Raw genomic sequence first — 18516 nt, forward strand, 5'->3', positions numbered from 1 at the left:
ATTAACTGAATAAGAAAAAAAAAATTTATTTTCACTATTTTTCTTGTCCTCCAAGTACCAAAAATGAAACTTAGAAACACCGTGAGAGTTAATAATTGTTTTTCTGTAAGGATATCAAACGAAAAAGAGCATTTGCTTTTTATAGCACATGTTTAACGGAAGTTTGAAATGTCATAGAACTATCAAAATCAGAAAGTGCAAGATTTTCCTTTTAACTTGGTGGGGTGAATTCAAATGGGAGATGTAGAGAACTTCTGCACAAACATTACGCAAACTCATTGTGAACTTTCTACCGTCCAATATTCAAGCCTCTACTGCTCATTGCTTTTCAAAATGACATTACTGAATAGAAAGTTATGAGGTCATACAACAAGATGCATTGCCTTCATTTCAATGATGCATGCACCTGCTACGTTTTCTTAAAATAGATATATAGTTGAACATCAGGACAAATACACAATAGTAGAAGCATCCTGAAAAATGGACATGCCAATTTCCAATTGCTGATGGAATCAGACTCTATCCAGCTTTCTCTTTTCCTTTTTCCGACTTGAATTGAACCCCAGTCGTTTGTCTTCCCCCTAAGTGAAAACACAAAGAACAAATATGTGTAAAGACAATGCAGAATGGAGCATAACTACACAAATCAATAACACAGATTACTCACCTGGCAAGGTGCAATTTGCAGCTTCTGCGGAGCGGAAAATTGTAACATCAAGTACATTGATGCTGTCAGTCAACTCAAAGACGCACACATCACCCACTTTCAGATTATTGTCATGCTTAAATTCAATCCATCCAGCTTGTAATCTAACTGTTTTATGGACATGATAGATACCAAGACGCCACCTCCTCTTATTAACCCGAAGTTTGATGCGACTACAATGCCTTCCAAGATGTCTGTAGGCAAAAGTACGTGGAAAATGCTGAAAGAGAAACAGAGGAAAGCATGTAAGACAACAAGAAAAGTTTCAGAAATCAAAACAGATATGAGAGGAAGTATGCTAGCTTGATATTTCTAGTACTGATATCTACATGAAGAATCTAGCAAAAGTTGTGATGGCCAAGCACAATTGCCTCTAGAAATCTTACCACACAAGATCCTCTAATATACGAAGGAGACATGGCAATCAAACAAGAATCCAGCTTGTCAGATTTGGATATGAAATCATTAGCTCTGTGACGGGCTATAAGTTCTCCGATTCCATTAGATCCAGGCATTTTCCTTAAAGCCTTATATTTCCATCCTGTGATTTTTTGATTGCTAGACGAGCCACTGGCACGTGTTATGCTTCTTTTTGTTTTAGCTTTAGAACTGTTTATCTTTCTCTTCTGAAGCTCTGATGATTTCCTCATTGTTTTTGCTTTTGAGCATCGTGGAAACTCGTCCAGAATTTCAATAGAATCATCACTTTTCCCCCCATCTCCATCGCTTTCTTCTTCCTCTTCTTCATCTTCATACCCACCTTTGTCTTCACTGTCAGCTTCATTTTCATCCTCCTCAATCTCTTCATCTTCCTCATAATCATCATCATCCTCCTCACTCTCTTCCTCTTCTTTGTCATCATCGTCGTTATCAGTGTGCATCCTCCCAAGAACCTCATGTTTTGGTTTCAAGCTAGAAGTCCCTTCCACATATTGTTCCGCTGGAAAATCATTATCTTTTCCTGTAAAAGCTTAAACAGGATGTAGGTTACAAGCCAGACAAACAAAAAATGAAATAAAATAAGGTAAAGATTGCAGTGAAAACAAACTATGTATTCCTTACTTGTAATTCCTGGTTTGGGACCATGTGTCTCTTTACCAATCCAGCTTGTACTGTCTTTCTTGTGCTGCTGATGACTTGGTAATGAAGATTTCTCCCCTGCTCTTCTTGAGCAGGTTGGAAAGTCATCCAAGATCTGAACAGATGAGTCATTACTATCAGCTTCTTCCATCCCTCTGGAGCTACCAACATGCATTGATTTCGGTGTGCCACTTACTCCAGCAGCGGCATCTGCAAACTCCTTTCTGCAAGCATTCTTCCCATATATGTGGACATAGAACTCCGAATTTCCATTATAGAAAAACACTAGAAACTCGCAACCCCTTAAACCATTCTCAAGCACAAATTCCTTCCAACCATTTTGGAAATAGAACTTCTGATGGACCATTTCAACATCAACAAGCCAAGTCTGAGTGCCGATTCTAAGATGGCACTGTTCAGGTACTCTCCCATCAAAATGCTCAAGAAAAGCTCCGGGAATTTTCTGTACATTAGGAATAAAATCAGAATATCAACCAAAACACTTTTATTTAGACCCCAATAGTGACAACGATGTTCATATTAACTAAGAAAAGGTGATACATGGGAGAAGTAAGTCAGTGACTTAGATCAGTTTACATATTATTGGGATTTTAGTACTGCTTAGGCAGCTATATAGGTTGGGTTTAAGGGACTAAAGTGGACTGGTTCTTATTGTATAACATAATTACACTCCAAATTGAACCAAATATTGGTGGAAGTGGTTCATTGACTCAAAATTATGAACTCAGTTAATGGGAATAGCAAGATAAAATCAACAGACACACCTAATTACAGAACAGAAAGTAAAGATGGAAGCTTTAGCACTCAAGAGTCACAACCATTGATCAAAGCTCATATTTGAATTAGGAAACTTCAAAACATCTACCATAGAGAATGAAAAAAAGTTATCTTTTTATTTTTCTTTGTTTTCTTACAACTAATAACTGTGAATTTTCTATTTTATTGTGAAATGAAACAAACAACATAGGCAAAATCATAAAATGAAGCCTCTGTGTTCAAAACTGCTGAGTCGAAGCCTAGTTTGAGTTATTGAAACTGCAAAACCCACCATTAACATAAACAGATAAAGGTTTGATATCTCTCTTTGCTTTCTATCAAGTAACTGACTGAGAGTTCCCCAAAACACACAGTAAATTCTATGAAGCATGAATTAAACTCTATCATCCATAACTGTGGATCAAAAGCTCACACTTGTTTCAGTGAAACTACAAAACCCAGATATATTCATAGACAAATTAACCATTTTAACTTTACTGTTCTTTCAGTTCTCATGTAAATGGTAAGTATATATGAGGAGCTTGGGCTTACCAATCTGTTACAGAAGTGATCCCCTATAAGAACCTTGAAGAAAGAGGGTTTTCTTGTTGTTGCCATCAAGATTTTGCTTCGTCTGCTTCTCCTTCTGATTCTCTGAATGGAGAGGCTATGTTAATCTGTCAATTGTTTTCTTTGGTCTGTCAGCTTATAAATATTTCAGAACTGATCTTAAATTTCTGTCATAACTTTTTAGATTATTATACTATATATTTTGTTTCTTGCACTTTACTAATTTTTTTTATCTATATTACTATTTTGGTGATTGCTATGGAAAAAAAATGCAGTCTGCACTAAAATCAGTATGACTCAATATGGCAACGTTGATTACTACACAGCACATGAACATGGTCAGAAAACATCTCACATTAATTTTATGGTGGTCCAAAAGCAATCCCATTATGATAGTACAAATAGTAAACTGAAAAATCCAAAGGTAATTGGAAGAAGCTTTCAATTACTTCTTTATCTGTTATGTACACAAGAATGTATAAAAGAGGTAATGCAGCAAAGTTGGTCATTGGCTCATTTCAGAGCATAATGTGATAATAAATCTTCCTCACCAAACCTTTTGAAAATGACATAGTTTTGCTTCACAGTAGCTAAAGATATATAACTTCCAAATATTTGATTTAAAGTTTTTCCAACATTATCATTCTAAAATAAAGAAGATGGTGAACATTAAATGGTCATAGTAAAGATGGATTAGATACTGGCTATAAAGGTATGTACCAAAAAGAAGAACATAGATAGCATAGGTAGTGACTGATTCCTTCAAATGATAAAGAAAGTTGATAATACACTGACAGTTAAAACATTAGATATTTGATATATTCTAATGTGATCAAAACAACAATTCAATTCTCAGAATTATTTACCAGGCATCTCCTTTAATTCGTTAATTTCAATTCAACCTTGACCATGATTTTCCTTCCACGAAACACAGAAAATAAAAGAACAAAGACATCATGTATGGAAATATTCACAAATCAACAGACTACTTGCCAATACCAAGAACAACATTTTTCCCAGTATTTCTAGGCTTCTAGCCATTGTCCATTGTATACATCAACATTTCCGATTCAGTATCAATAACTTCATCTATGAGGGAACTACTGGCTTGATTAATTTTAGTTCCTTCAACTGAATTTCAAACCCAGCTATCTTTACCATGTCGCTTATCCTAAACTTCTGCATCACCCTCATTGCCACAGCAATGTTTCCACCAAACCTCCCTACTATTTCATATCATTCCCTTAATGTCTTCACAATTCAATGATCTATCCATAAATGTTATCTTCAACCCATTCCTTCAAGTAAAAGAACTTTAAGAAGTTCCCATTTAGAACTTCTTGTCAGCAGCAGACCAAAAGAAAGGACATAGAAAAGAAATCTCAGGAGGCCTCTCTAGTGCTTCTTCGAAATGACATTAACGAATTTAATAATTATGAGATCAAGTCTAATATATCCTTCTCTTGAACACATGTAATTGCTTAACAACTACACCATTAATGATTGATGGCCAGACTAGTTCACAAGCCAATCTACCGATATAACATATTAACCTAAAGATCTGAAACCAAGTCTTGGAGAAACTAGATGTTACATTCTGCATATGATAGTTGAAAAATAGGACATATATAAGCAATAAGGGAGAGAAGCAGTAAACATTTCAGTTTCCCAAATTAAGGTGCACTACTAGATTAAAGTGTATCACTTCATCTCTCTGGCCAGTTGTTTTAATTTTTTCGAGTTGAATCATTCCTCAACTGCTATCCTTCCCCCTATACAAAACACGAAAGAACAAAGGTATGTAATTAAATTATGCAGAAGGGAGACCGAATAAATTCATGAACCAACAGATAACTTAATTACCTGTTAACTAGGAGCAAACAGCATCTGTAACGCGGAATATTTCAACATCATATTGAAAATTGATGGCATCCGTCAAGACAAAAACACAAGCATCACCAATCTTCAAATTTTTGACATGCACAAATTCAGACCAGCCGGCCTGTAATCTCGTTGCAGTCCCAATATAACTGACCTTGACAAACCAAGAGCTCTTCTCAACCCAAAGGATGACGTGGCTAGGCTGTGGATTAGTAAAATGTACTGCGGCAAAACTCCGTGGCAAATTCTGAAAAAGAAAAGGAAAAACAAACAAAGGGAAAGTGTGAAAGACATATAGAAGTTCTTCATCCTGATATAGATATCGGCACATTGTGTTTCCTTCAATTTATTTCACCCTGATATAGATATCAACATATAGAAGTTTTGAAATTTGTGATGGTAATCAACATATAGAAGTTTTCAAATTTGTGATGGATACAGAAAGCTTACCAGAAAAGCTCCATGAGCATATGTGGCAGACAAGGAAACCATGAAACAAGGGTTGACAGAATTAGATTTGAAAGCATTAGCTCTTTGTAGAGCTATAACTTTTAGGATCTTTTCCTCTCTAGACAAGCCACCAACAGTTTTGATGTTGGTTTTTGCTTTTGCACTAGAAATTTTTCTCTCTCTCTGGTGCAGCCTCGATGCTAATGTATATTTCCCCACTGTTCTTGAGCATGGTAGAGAATCGTTGAGGGTTCCAACAGAATCACCATCATCTTCCTCCTCAACCTCTTCATCTTGAGTTTCTTCTTCTTCTTCTTCATCATCTTCATTTTCGTCGTCATCCTCCTCATCATGATCATCTTCATCACCAGAATCAGTATCAGAATTATCTGCAGGTAAATCATAATGGATGGAATTGATAACATGGTTAGTCTTTTTGGCACTTCAATCAAATAAAAAAAAAAAAAAACAGAATTGCAGTGAACACATATTAATGGTAGAACAAAGAACAGTTGTATTCCGCACCTATCATTTCTGATTTGAACCAATGTGCCTTTTTCCTTTTCATTTGTGACTTCTCAAGATGTGGAACCCTCTTTCTAAAGTTAGGGGTGATATCTGCTCTACCACTAGAACTTGTTTTGTTTTTCTTGTGAGGCAGAGGACATGAAAGCAAAGATTTCTCCTCTGTTTTTCTTTGACAGGGTGGAAAGTCGTCCAAGATCTCAAGAGATACATCATCATCATATTCATTAGCTTCTTCCATCTCAGGAATTACACACAGATTTTTGCAGGTATTTATTCCAAATATGTCCACATGGAAGTCTGAGTTTCCAGCATAACGGAAGACTAGAAGTTGACCATATTTCAAGCCATTGTCTTGGACAAAGCGATTCCACCCCAGTTGGAAATAGAACTTGTGATTGACCTTTTCCACATCAACAAGCCAAGTTTGACCTAGGGTTTGAAGAAAGCACTTGGGAGGTACCTTTCCATTAAAATACTGGAGAAATGCTCTAGGGATTTTCTGCAATGAAAATGATCAGAAAGGCAGACATAAACCAGTTAGACCCCGATATGAACAAAACATGGGTGGTACATAGACTCCATAATACAAGAATATGGGTTCACTTGGAGACTAAATGGGATAAGTACAATAAATATTTCACCCCCCTTAAAATAAAGCAAACAGACCCCAAGACTTAAGATGGTAACATTCGTTTGGAGTACAAAGCACAGGGGAAGTAAAGTCTCAGACTTTAAGAATCAAAATTGTTGATTAGAGTTCATGTTTGAATAATGGAAATTGCAAAATCCTCTATGAATGTCAAATGTAATCTCTTTATGAATTGATTTCTTTCAGTAATTGCAAATAGAATTGTTCATTGTAAATATGTACACTATAACCAGTTTAAAGATTCTCTATATACTGTGTTCATTAGGGAGTCCAGTACGAATATGAACTGCTGGTACTTGTTCATAGACTCCCAAAAACAGACTATGAACTCATTAGAGGCTAAGTAGGAATTAGTATAAATAAATCAAGCAAAAAAAAAGAAGAAAAAGGAACCCAATAAACTCAAAAAATAACAATTATTAGAACAGAACAGAGTAATCCCCAGTTCTATGTGAACTGAAACACTCACTTCCATATTCAAAACTGTTGATTCAATCAAGGGAAACTACAAAACCCACTTTGAAATAAAAATCAGTCTTTTATACTTTTTTTAATTTTATTTTCTTGGATTAAGGACAGTGATATAGAGTTATAGACATGTTATATGTGAACAAACACACAAAAGGCTATAAAGCATGGAACGAGGCTTTAGCATCCATAAATCTTGATTTCTAGCTCAAATGTGACTTTTGAAAACTTCACATATACCCTTTTGATATATCAAAAGAAAGAAAATGCAATATTTTTGAAGTGTTCTTTGTTTCCAGGCAAAATACAAAACAGATATTGATATGAAAAAGTAAAAACAGGGGGAGCCATATACAGGGATTCTTCATTTTTAATATGAAGTATACAGTACAGAGGGAGCTTGGACTTACCAATTTGATAGAGAACTGATCACCCTGAAGAACCTTGAAAAACGAGGGGTTTCTTTCTGTTGCCATCAAAAACTTTGTTGCTTCTTTCTTTCTTGCTCTTCTCAATCTCAAGTGTGGAGAGAGTCACAGAGAGAGTAAAGAACTAAAAAGAAATTAAATTTCTAAGCCACTCTACTTTTTAAATGTTGATTATTTTTCTTCTTTCCTTGCAATATATTACGTTTTATTGCACATTTTACTAATCTAGCTTTATGTGTTCAATGCAGTCTGCAATATTGGTGATCAGTTTGTGACTAAATATGGTAAGGTTAGTCCACATCATCTTGACATGGTCAGAAAGCAATCTCCCAATTGACTTCTCACAATTCTATCCCAATATTTTATCTAACATAATTGCAGCTGCATAGATTGTCCACAGCAGAACATATATGCAGAGCAGGGACTATCCAGAGACATACCCACTTTAAATACACCAAATTAAGTGATATGCCGTTTCATAGTAAATGTGATAGTTGAGCTCAAATGACATTAGTTAATTAATCGATATCAAAATGACGGAAAACGTAAGCTTCCAGTACAATGTCATTGATGTCAAGAGATAAGGAGGAAGGAGGTTTGGTGAGGTAAGAATAGTGGAGTACTAATCAACTTACTATACCAGAAATTTCTTGAAAACGCATTTACCAAACAAAAGAGATCTAAGATTATTTACCTGCAATCTCTTTTATTTCTTTGACTTGAATTGATCCTCAGCCATGGTTTTCCTTCCACCAACACACACACACACACAAAAAAAAAAAAAGAAGAAGAAGAAGAAAAGAACAAAAGCATATCAGAAATTAAGACAAATTCACAAACCAACAAATTGAAGTATTAGCTCTCACAACAGAGATATCTTTCCTCAGTATTTATAGAAAATGGATGCATTGGTGTTACCGATTCAGTATCGCCTACTTCATCTTTGATCGGACTAGTGGCATGATTAGTCCTAGTTTCTCATTCTCAATCTTATGAGCCTCAGATATCTACATTAGCATGACTGTTTTCCGAAGGGACTCTACAAACTTCTTTATGCAGCTACTATTTCCTTACATATGTCAACAAAGAATTATGAATCTCTAACATATTAAACGGTGAGAAATTCATCTATCTTTAGCCGAGTTCCCTACACAAATTCCTTCCAACCCTTTGGGAAATGGAAAATAGAAATTATTAATCTTTTCCACATGAACAAGCTCTAGGGGTATCGCCATCAAAATGTTTGTAAAAGCCTGAGGGATTTCTTGTACTAAAATGTGATTAGGATGTAAATAGAAATGAATGTAGTAAACCTAGCCACAGGCTAATTTAGACATAGACAACTTATGTTTATATTTTTACCAACAATGAAAGAAACGCTAAAAGCAAAACTCTCAATAGTGAAAATAGGAAATTTTCAGTCTCCAAAGTTATCACAAAGAGTTGATTAAAGAAGCATTTAGTGAAAATGATTGTAAGAGTAAGAAAAGGGGATACTTAGCACAAACAAATGAATACATTAACCAGGGAATAATAGGATCTTGGGGTTGAAGGAGGTTGAGTCTCTCATCAACTATGACTCAGTGGTTCAGTCACAGTGGGGATAATAAACCAATGCAATTTTGTAAATTACAATCTCCATAGATTGTGGTGTAATCCTTCTGATTTTCCTTTCCTGCAAATCGTAATAACAGGCTTTATATGTGAAGTGTAGAATAGTGAGTGTACGTAGAAGGTGTTACTTACCAATATAATTCTTCTTCTTCTTGAATTGGGGATTTTCTTCTTCTTGTTCCCCTTGATTTTCTTGCCACCATGATTTTTTTTGTTATTGGGTTTTCTTTTCCTTTTATGTTCTTCACCTAGGGTTCATTAATAGCCGTTTTGTTTTTGGTCAATATGTTGCAGCAGTTCTAAACTTCTAATTAATATACCTCAATTTTTTTTTTTACACCTCTTAACAACAATTCCTAATCTAATTATTCTGTGTTTAGGTTTTGCTCCAAAAGGGTGTGTGTGTTTGGTGGGGTGGTAAGGCTTTGGTCTCATATATAAGAGCTCAGGAGTTCGAGCCCCATCAAGGGTGGGAATGAGGTAGGTTTATTTAAAAAAAAAGAAAAAAAAGAAAAAAAAAGGTTTTGCTCCAAAAAAGTCGGAGTGAAAACTTGGGTTTCTTCGTGCAGTGGTTTCCCTCGTCTGGGGCGCCGATGAAGGCTCTGCCTAGTCAAAGTATGGTGGCTACAGCCAGGCGGGGATGTAGTTGCTTTGGGCGTGGTGTCATGCGGCATCTCTTTTGCTCCCACACAGTGACGGCGGCGGTTCATGGAGCACGATGGTGGACGGGGAGACAAGGATTCAAAGGCTGGGCTTCTCTGATTTTGATGCGTGGTGGCTATAGCTGGTGCAGCGGTGATCAGTGTCGATGGTCAGTTGACCATGGATGGGGACAGTGGTATGTTGGTAGTCATCAGGCCCTATGGCATAGGGTTGATGGCTGGGTGAGTGGAGGGGAGTGGTGGCCTGTAGATGAGAAGATCAGCTGGGCAATTCTTGGTTTTCTGATGATTGCTCTTAAGCTGGTGCCGGAGCTTTGGGGAAAGGAGGGAGAGGGCTGTGGCTGTTTCTTATTCTTGATTAGGGTTTTAGGTTTTGTTAGGATTTTTTGGTTAGGGTTAATAAGTCTCCACTCTCTTGAGCTGGGGTTGGTTTATTTTGTGGTGCCATGGTTATGGTGTCATACCTGGGGACGATTAGGTTTATGGTCGGTTTACTCTTGGTGTCAATATGCTGACATGCGATCCTTGCACGTGGTCTTGGCTTTTTTGAGACACGGTGTCGAAGAGGACGTAGTCTCTTATATATGCGGTTGATTACAAGAGTTTACTGAGAAACTCGGGTAAATTTGGTCTAAGTAGCCTGGGAAATTGGCTTATTGTGGTTATAGTTGAGCCCCTATCGGCTCATGGTACTTGTCACTGTCTTCTCTTGGGGTTTTGGTCTATGTCCCCCACAAATGTATGGTTTTGGTGATTGAATGAATGTTCTTTTTCTCTAAAAAAAAAAACAAAAACAGCAATTCCTAATCACCCTCACCACTAAGGATTTAGTCCTTGGACTAATTCTAATGCTCCTTTTTCCATTAGGAAAGAAATAATCTAAAGCTTTATACATCAAGCACTCCTTTTTATTTCTTGAAGGAATTATTAGTTGCAAACTTGCAATGTGACAAAAGATTCCACAAACTTGACGGCCTACCAAAACTGACACCTCTAAAGACTGAAAGGTACATACTTCCTGTACAACATTGGGTCTTATATTTTATGTTTTTGAATTAATACCTTGCTAATCAGAATGAAATCAGTCACCTTTGATTGTATTAGATTTTACTTGTCCAATGGTTTGTATTTTCTTAGGACGGAAACAGTCACCAGTGATTATTTAGAACTGTTTCGATACAAGTTAATTATGCTCATCTTCATTGCAATTCAATCATTTCCAGGAAACCTGTACAATTCCTGATTAATGACAATTCATATTATTCCTCTAATCGTCTAGTGTCTTCATGACGTACTGTTATCTTTAACCAATAATTCTTAAAGTAAAAGAAATTAAAAGTGTGATCATGTAGAACTTCATGTCAGCACCAGACTAAATAAAACAAAGAAAAAGCTCTAATGCTAGCTTGTTCAAAAGAACATTACTGGAATCAATAATAATAATAGTATGCTCCAAGATACAGCAAACACATCCTTCTCTTGAAGATTTTTAGCTGCTAATTAGTAAATGCACCATAGATTCATGATCGGGACCAAACAACCATATCACCAGGGGACCACACCTGAAGTATTTGGTCACTGATCATGAATCTAACTAGAATCACTAGAAACATAGTCGACGGTTTCACGAGAATCATCATCATCTTCCTCCTCCTCCTCCTCTTCATCTTCATTTTCCTCATCACCCTCTTCATCATCATCATCTTCATCATCCTTCTCATGATCCTCATTATCAGACATGTCTGCAGGTAAGTCATGGATGGAATACATAGCATATTTAGTCTCTTTGCACTTCAATCATATAACAAATGAAAAATCAATAGATAACTTGCCTGGGGAGAAGGTGCAAGTTGCTGCTTCTTTGGTCCGGAAAATGACAACTTCGATTAAAATTGTAGTGTCTTTAATCAACATAAATGCACACAGATCACCCTCTTTCAAATTATTGTCTCGCATGAATTTAGACCAACTACCATGTAATTTGCTTCTGTTGGTAGTAACGTCATTACAAGTCAATTTAGCCTGCCAAGTTTTCACTCTTCCATCTGAAACCCGAAGGGTAACATAACCAGAGTTCTCAATAAGAGGTTTCACTAGCATGGTGAACTCTGATGGCAACCACTGAAAATTAAAAAGGAAAGCAGGAAAAGGACAATAAGACAATAAGTATCTTTGCTCAATGTTTTCTTCAACACTCCGAACAATATATAATTATATATATACAAGTTTGCAAGAGTTCAGGAGGGCTTACCACAAATTTATACTTGATGTAGGAGGGCTTCATGGAAACCAAGAAAGCAGAAGGGTTTTTGAATTTGAATGCTTCAGCTCTCACATGAGCTCTCCACCGTGGCTCAAGTTTTTGTCTTGTGAATCTTTGTGTGCTAGAGGTGCCTCCTTTATCTTTCTCTGCATGAAAATCAACTTTCTCGGTTGAAGATTATAATCAGATGCATATTACATACTAGAAACAGAAATGGCAGTAAACAAATATAACTTGGTACAACAATAACTACTTAATACCCTACTTTTCATTTTTGATTTGGACCAATGTGCTTCTTTGTTTTTCATCTGTCCTTTATCACTCGAACTTGTTTTGTATTTCTTTTGTGGTGGAGGACTTGACTCTGGAGAGTCGTCTGAGATTTGAAGAGATACATCATCATCTTCTTCATTAGCTTCTTCTATCTCAGGCATTACAAACAGCTTTCCACAGGTATTTTTTCCAAAGATATCCACATGGAAGTCTGAGTTTCCAGCATAATGGAATACTAGAAGTTCACCATACTTTAAGCCATTGTCTTGCACAAATTCATTCCACCCCTTTTGGAAATAGAACTTGTTATTAACCTCTTCCACATCGACAGCCCAAGTTCGGGCTGCCGTTTGAAGACGGCACTGGTGAGGTATGTTTCCATGGAAATGCTGGAGAAATTCTCTTGGGATTTTCTGCAACCAAAGTGATTAAAGAGGCAAGTTAAGTTTAGGGATTCTCATTGCAGAACTCAAATATTTGACTCAAATATGAACAATACATAGGTGTCCATAGACTCCCTAATACATATATGAGCTCATTTGGAGAGGATAAGTAAAACTAAAATTGCAACTGACCCCAAACTCCAAAGAATAAAATTTACTACGACTACATAACACAGCTGGGTAAGTAAAGTTGGAGACTTCTAATGGAAATTGCAAAACCGAGTATGCAGTAAACATGCAATCTTTTTGTGTTTTTCTTTAACCGATTCCTTTCAGTAACTGTAGATTCAAAGACTAAAACCATTTCACAGATTCTTTCTATTATGCTGTGTTCATCCGGGAGTTAACTAGGCTAATTAATTAGGCTCCAAGACGAAGATCTATTGCTTGTGCTTGTTCATAGACTCCAAAACGCACACAATGAACTCATTAGTAGGATTGATAAAATAGGATCAAGCAAAGAAAAACAACATATATAAGTCAAGACTAAGGTAAAGTTGGAACCTTTTTGTTATTCAAGAATCAAAACTGATGACTCAAAGCTCATGTTTGGATCAGGGAAACGGCAAAACCCACTATGATGCAAAACTTTTATCTTTTTTCTTGTAATTTGTCTTCTTTCAAATACAACATGGTTTTTAAAAACAGTTTTTATGAGAACTCAAACACACAGTAAAGGCTATAAATCATGAAACAAAATTAAGCATGCAACACTCCTGATACTCAAAGCTCTCATTTGAGCCTGACAAACTACAGAACCCACATCGACATTAAAAAAAACATCATATCTTCTATGTTCTGGGTTTCTTTACTAGAGTAATCACAGGGATTTTTCATTCTCAAAATGAAGAATAGAGTACATGGGCAGCTTGGACTTACCAACTTGTTAGTGAACTGATCACCCGGAACAATTTTGAAAAAAGAGGGTAGTTTTCTTCTTGGTGCCATCAAGATCCTGTTGCTTTCTCCTTGCTCTTCTCAAATGGGGTTCTAACTGGTGGTCTCTTATTGCACTTACGCATTCTGAGCCCAGAGGAGACTGAGTGAGAAAATTTTGTTAAATGCTACTCTACTTTTGTTGTAGTTCATTTACTATTATTTTTCTTGTTTCTTCTTTACATTTATCAGGTTAGTACATAGCTTTAAATTTAAAAGATCAATGCAGATTGCATTGTGATAAGTTTGTGACCAAATATGGCAAGGTTAGTACACAGCACCTTGAAACGATCATAAAGCAATTTCACAAATCATTTCTCACAACCCTATTCAAATATTTTATCTTATTCTGAAAACTTTGGTCCTGTTATAATGACTAACATATATTGCAGTTGCAGGGATTCTCATCATGATTTTTGGCTTTGATTTAATCTTCTGCAGAAGAGGTAAGGCTGAGCCAACTTTTCAAAGAGTAGATATAAGCAGGGCAGGACTTATATGAAAGGAGCAAAGAAATAAAAGCATCCAGTACTATACATGCAGGGCATGGCTTATCTAGAGACAGTCCTCTTTAAATACAGCAAATGTGATGGTAGAGCTTAAAATGACTTTTTTTTTTTTTGAAGAAAGGAGAAGCTTTATTACTAAATACGATTTACATCGTAATTCGTACATAAGGCATCGAGGATAAAGTCTGGAGCATTAACAAACCACTCACAATGGACATTGGACTCATAACTATAGCTGGCTAATCTATGGGCAATAATATTGACCTGTCGAGGAGCAAAACAGATAGTAATCTCCCTATTTGCAGCAAGGAAGTTCTTGAGCTTAAAATGACTTTAGTTGCTTAATCAGTGTGTAAATATGTAAACTTGAGGAAGGGAGTTAGTTATAAGAATGGTAGAGATCTAAAGTCTCATGACAAGAGTTAAAATTGACAAATGTCGGATCTTTCCATGCCTCCACCATATACAATCTTAAAATACAGCAAATGTGATGGTAGAGCTTAAAATGACTTTAGTTGCTTAATCAGCGTGTAAATATGTAAAATTGAGGAAGGGGGTTAGTTATAAGAATGGTAGAGATCTAAAGTCTCATGAAAAGAGTTAAATTTGACAAATGTTGGATCTTTCCACGTCTCCACCATATACCATCTTGTTTCACAAACTTGAAATTTGTGAGACGGTGGTGCGTGCAGATTTATATCGAGAAAGTTATTTGGATATAGGGTTTAGGTTTCGTACAACTACTACAACAAAATGACAGATCATTAACTAAAACTAAGAACTGGATCCAAGTTGGATACCAGACAACTTTTGAGTCTTCCTCTGTACCAAGGGCACATTGCCATTCAGGGAGAGGACTTCTAAATTCATACCACTAACACAAAAAGTTCGATATTTAGTTGAATGTTACCACGTACAATGAACTAAAGATGATGTTGACAATGAAAGGAGACTGTCAAATTTGGCTAAAAAGCACACAGATCTCCCAGATAATGCCTTTTCAAATGTACTGTTCAAGATGACATTGAATTCAATACATTAGGGATATCATAGCTAGATTAATGTCTTTCGAAGGTGATTAAGACGACAAATTAGAAGCAGAATATAAACACATCAGTACATTGAATCCATCTAGCTTCTCGTTTAACTTTTTCGTCTTGAATTAATGCCATGGTGGTTAGCCTCTCCCGGCAGCCAAAAGGAAAGATCCACAGGAACAAGTGGAGCGGCGCACATATTCATAAACTAACAGAGTACTTACCAGCAGGGTACAAGGTGAAACTAGCAGCCTCTATGTAGCCCGGTAAAATACAACATCAAATAGAAATTCATTGTTGTCTTTCAACACAAAGACACAAGCATCACCCACTAATAAATTATTGCTTCTCACAAATCTAGGCCAACCAGTCCGTAATCTGCCTGATGATTTGTGATAATGCATATCTATATACCAAGGTTCCTCGTTTGAAACCGTTTGAAGCATGATTTGAGTAGGCTGCTTAACAAGATATGTCTTGCTAAACAAAGATGGCACATGCTGCAGAAGAAAAATATGTTAAAGATGTATGCTTGGTTAATTTTCACACTGGCTTATAAAGAATGGACTTAGCAGAAGTTGTGATTGTTTACCAGATAACCTCCACGGGTACAAGAGGGATTGATTGCAACCACAAAATGAGGGTCTGCGGGTTTATAAGCTTTAGCTCTCTGAAAAGCTGTTTCCTTTTTAATACCATGATTATCTTCATCCTCACCCTCCTCACTACTCTCATCACTTTCATCGTTTTCGTTTTCATCATCATCATCATCCATTTGAATCTTGGGGTTGATTTCTGGTTTGCCAGTTGAACTTTTTCTGTTTTTCTTGCAAGGAGGAGAACCTGGGAGTGGAGATTTATCCCCTGAATTCCTTGAACCCCTTGGACAGTCCTCCAAAACTTCACCAGACGAATCACCATCTTCAACAGTTATCGGATAGTCAATTTCTGTGGCAGTTTTGTCAAATATGCAAACATCGAATTTAGAATTCCCTTCATATCCGAAAACCAGAAAGTGGCCGTGGTCAAGGGAGCAAGAATTAGAGAACTCTGGCCAACCCTTTTCAAACCAAACCTGACAATCCCGTCTCGTAACATCCACTTCCCATTTTGAACCACCCCGAACCTTAAGACATACTGAATGTGATAGCTCTCCTCCATATTTCTTCACAAATTTGTATGGAAGTCTCTGGCCATCAGAAAATTGTATCAAGTACATGATCGTAATTAAAGTAAGCATTTCATTATGTTTCTGTAGGCAGGAAATAATTCATGTCAATGACATTCTTTACAAACTAACATTATCTGTCATTTGACGAAAGAGGGAGCATCAAAACCAAGGTTCTAAAAAACGCTTGGCGCTAGTCGGGCGGAAGCCCGGGGACTAGCGCCCAAGGGCCCAGGCGGTTTTTTATTTTATTTTTTATTTAAATTTTATTTTTCTTTTTATAACATATAATTATATAACTAAAAATATAAAAAGTATTATAATGTTCGAAAATATTATCAAAAGACCATAATTCATTAATTCATAACTGCTTTTCAAAAAAGAAAAGAAAAAGTTCATAACTAAATGCACTTGTCCAGTTGTCCATCAGAGCATCAGTCAATATCAATAGCTATCAATCCTATGATTCCTAATTTCCTATCATTACCAGATACAATTTCAAAATTGGAAAAACAGATACCAAATGCCAAATGCCAAATGCCCAAAAAGTCAAAAACAGATACAAGTTCAAAACAGAATAACAGATACCAATATTTGGATTATTTGCTGCCACGATCCAAGTCATCCAACAGTTTCTGGCAAAAAGAAATCGAACCCAGAAAGCAAATATTCATACTCAATTGCAAATTGCGAAATTTGAAATTACTCAAAGTCTCAAATCAGTACAGAAACCAAACATTCATAGTCAATCATCCAAAACGGCAAAACAAGAGCAACCCAGAATTATACACTAGTGAATATCCAGCAAAGCAGCAACTTACCAAGCAAGACTTCGACTGAAGAATCAGAATGTGGAATCGATAGAAATCGAAGTAACATCTATGATTCTCTACACATACTATTTCTACTGCTCCTAAAATTTCAAACTCAAAAGGGTCAATGAAAGGGTTGATTTTACTGCAGATGGAAATCGAAATAACATCTATGATTCCACACACATACTATTTGTACTGGGTCCTAAATTTCGACATCAAAATCAAACTCAGAAACTCTTGAGAACATCTTATGGACTTATAGCTAACCAAATAAATACAGTAATGAATTTAAGATTTAAAGTATGAGGATCACCATTAACACTTCCCTAGGCTTAACCAAGAGAAAAAAAATCACCTTGCAACTTGTGAGCAAAACCCAACAAAAAAATAAAATACTTGCAGCAGCAATCTGCCTTAAAGAACGACACATTTGATATTTGAGCATAAAAAAGTTTGACTCTTCTATCTGCTTTACAATTTCCTCATCAGTCCAAACACAGACAATTACAAAAGTGTAAGGTTCAAGAAACGATAACAAAACATAGGAAACAAAGATTCAGATTATGTCCCTGTCATGAACCCTAGTTCTTCAAAATCTGCTCAGGACAAGAACAGAGAGAGAGAGAGAGAGAGCTGCTTACTAGTTTGGTGTCTCTAGAAGTGCCGTTTAGAATGATCTTGAAAAAATGGGGAGTTGTATTTGGAGCACAAAATGGTGGCTGGCCATCACATTCCCGGCGATGATCCATTGTCATCGTTGTAGTGCAAAAGCTCCTTCTTTTCTGGTCCAAGTTTTGTGCTTTAAAATGGGGTTGAAGGCTGTTTTCTCTTTTTACTTTTCAGCCAGTGATGACCAGTTTACTGTTCCTTTGATTTGATTGCTCAGAGAGAAGAGAGTGGACAACTCACAAACCCAAGGCTTCCGATTTTCAAGCACGTAAAATATCCCATTATGAGCTCCCCCTTCAGTCCAGTCCAATCAATTCAATGTAGACTAATTAAATGGCCTAACAGTATTTTTCTTCTCATTATTGGTAGGTACCCTAATTTCGAATATCGTCCCCCTCGATCAATCATAAACAGCTTAGGTTTTTTTTTTTTTTTGACATCACACAATTATTTTGTATTAGGAATCAATGGAGTTTCACATGTTGAAACTTGCAAGCAACTGTTTCAAAGTTGTACCAATTTTGTATTCTCTTTATATTTGACCTTTCCAGTTTGGTCACTAACCGTGTAATCAAAGTGACAAAACCGAA

At 36.3% G+C, this 18516-nt stretch overlaps 4 protein-coding genes across 8 annotated transcripts; all 4 read right to left on the reverse strand.

Moving 5' to 3' along the window:
- Window positions 1-290: 290 nt before the first annotated feature.
- LOC112183755 lies at window positions 291-3329 on the reverse strand. 2 transcript variants are annotated; one of them, XM_040515126.1, is made up of 5 exons: window positions 3116-3329; window positions 1769-2249; window positions 1093-1676; window positions 668-926; window positions 291-581 (listed from the first exon to the last, which is right to left on the reverse strand). In XM_040515126.1, the coding sequence occupies exons 1-5, from the start codon at window positions 3179-3181 to the stop codon at window positions 520-522; spliced, it is 1452 nt and encodes a 483-aa protein (XP_040371060.1). In that variant the 5' UTR covers window positions 3182-3329; the 3' UTR covers window positions 291-519. The 2 variants fall into 2 exon arrangements, with proteins under 2 accessions (XP_040371060.1, XP_040371061.1); XM_040515127.1 differs by having other exon boundaries at window positions 1093-1667; window positions 3116-3316.
- A 756-nt stretch (window positions 3330-4085) lies between these two features.
- LOC112183756 (B3 domain-containing protein At5g18000) lies at window positions 4086-9104 on the reverse strand. Of its 4 annotated transcripts, none has more exons than XM_040515599.1 (7): window positions 8232-8288; window positions 7520-7661; window positions 5990-6491; window positions 5465-5853; window positions 5169-5261; window positions 4997-5020; window positions 4086-4905 (listed from the first exon to the last, which is right to left on the reverse strand). In XM_040515599.1, exons 2-6 carry the CDS (start codon window positions 7583-7585, stop codon window positions 5000-5002), a joined length of 1071 nt encoding a protein of 356 aa, XP_040371533.1. In that variant the 5' UTR covers window positions 7586-7661; window positions 8232-8288; the 3' UTR covers window positions 4086-4905; window positions 4997-4999. The 4 variants fall into 4 exon arrangements, with proteins under 4 accessions (XP_040371533.1, XP_040371531.1, XP_040371532.1 ...); XM_040515597.1 differs by adding an exon at window positions 9056-9104 and having other exon boundaries at window positions 4090-4905; window positions 4997-5261; window positions 7520-7616; window positions 8232-8283; XM_040515598.1 differs by having other exon boundaries at window positions 4090-4905; window positions 4997-5261; window positions 7520-7625; window positions 8232-8260.
- Window positions 9105-11217: 2113 nt separating this feature from the next.
- On the reverse strand, window positions 11218-13849 carry LOC112183757 (B3 domain-containing transcription factor VRN1). The gene is made up of 5 exons (XM_040515709.1): window positions 13672-13849; window positions 12342-12762; window positions 12065-12222; window positions 11646-11934; window positions 11218-11555 (listed from the first exon to the last, which is right to left on the reverse strand). The coding sequence occupies exons 1-5, from the start codon at window positions 13738-13740 to the stop codon at window positions 11404-11406; spliced, it is 1089 nt and encodes a 362-aa protein (XP_040371643.1). The 5' UTR covers window positions 13741-13849; the 3' UTR covers window positions 11218-11403.
- Window positions 13850-14992: 1143 nt separating this feature from the next.
- Window positions 14993-18113, reverse strand: LOC112189296 (B3 domain-containing transcription factor VRN1). The gene is made up of 3 exons (XM_024328601.2): window positions 17899-18113; window positions 15867-16463; window positions 14993-15774 (listed from the first exon to the last, which is right to left on the reverse strand). Exons 1-3 carry the CDS (start codon window positions 18010-18012, stop codon window positions 15529-15531), a joined length of 957 nt encoding a protein of 318 aa, XP_024184369.1. The 5' UTR covers window positions 18013-18113; the 3' UTR covers window positions 14993-15528.
- Between the last annotated feature and the right edge of the window lie 403 nt (window positions 18114-18516).

This window comes from Rosa chinensis, chromosome 2 (assembly GCF_002994745.2).
Source record: "Rosa chinensis cultivar Old Blush chromosome 2, RchiOBHm-V2, whole genome shotgun sequence".
NCBI classification, from domain to species: domain Eukaryota; kingdom Viridiplantae; phylum Streptophyta; class Magnoliopsida; order Rosales; family Rosaceae; genus Rosa; species Rosa chinensis.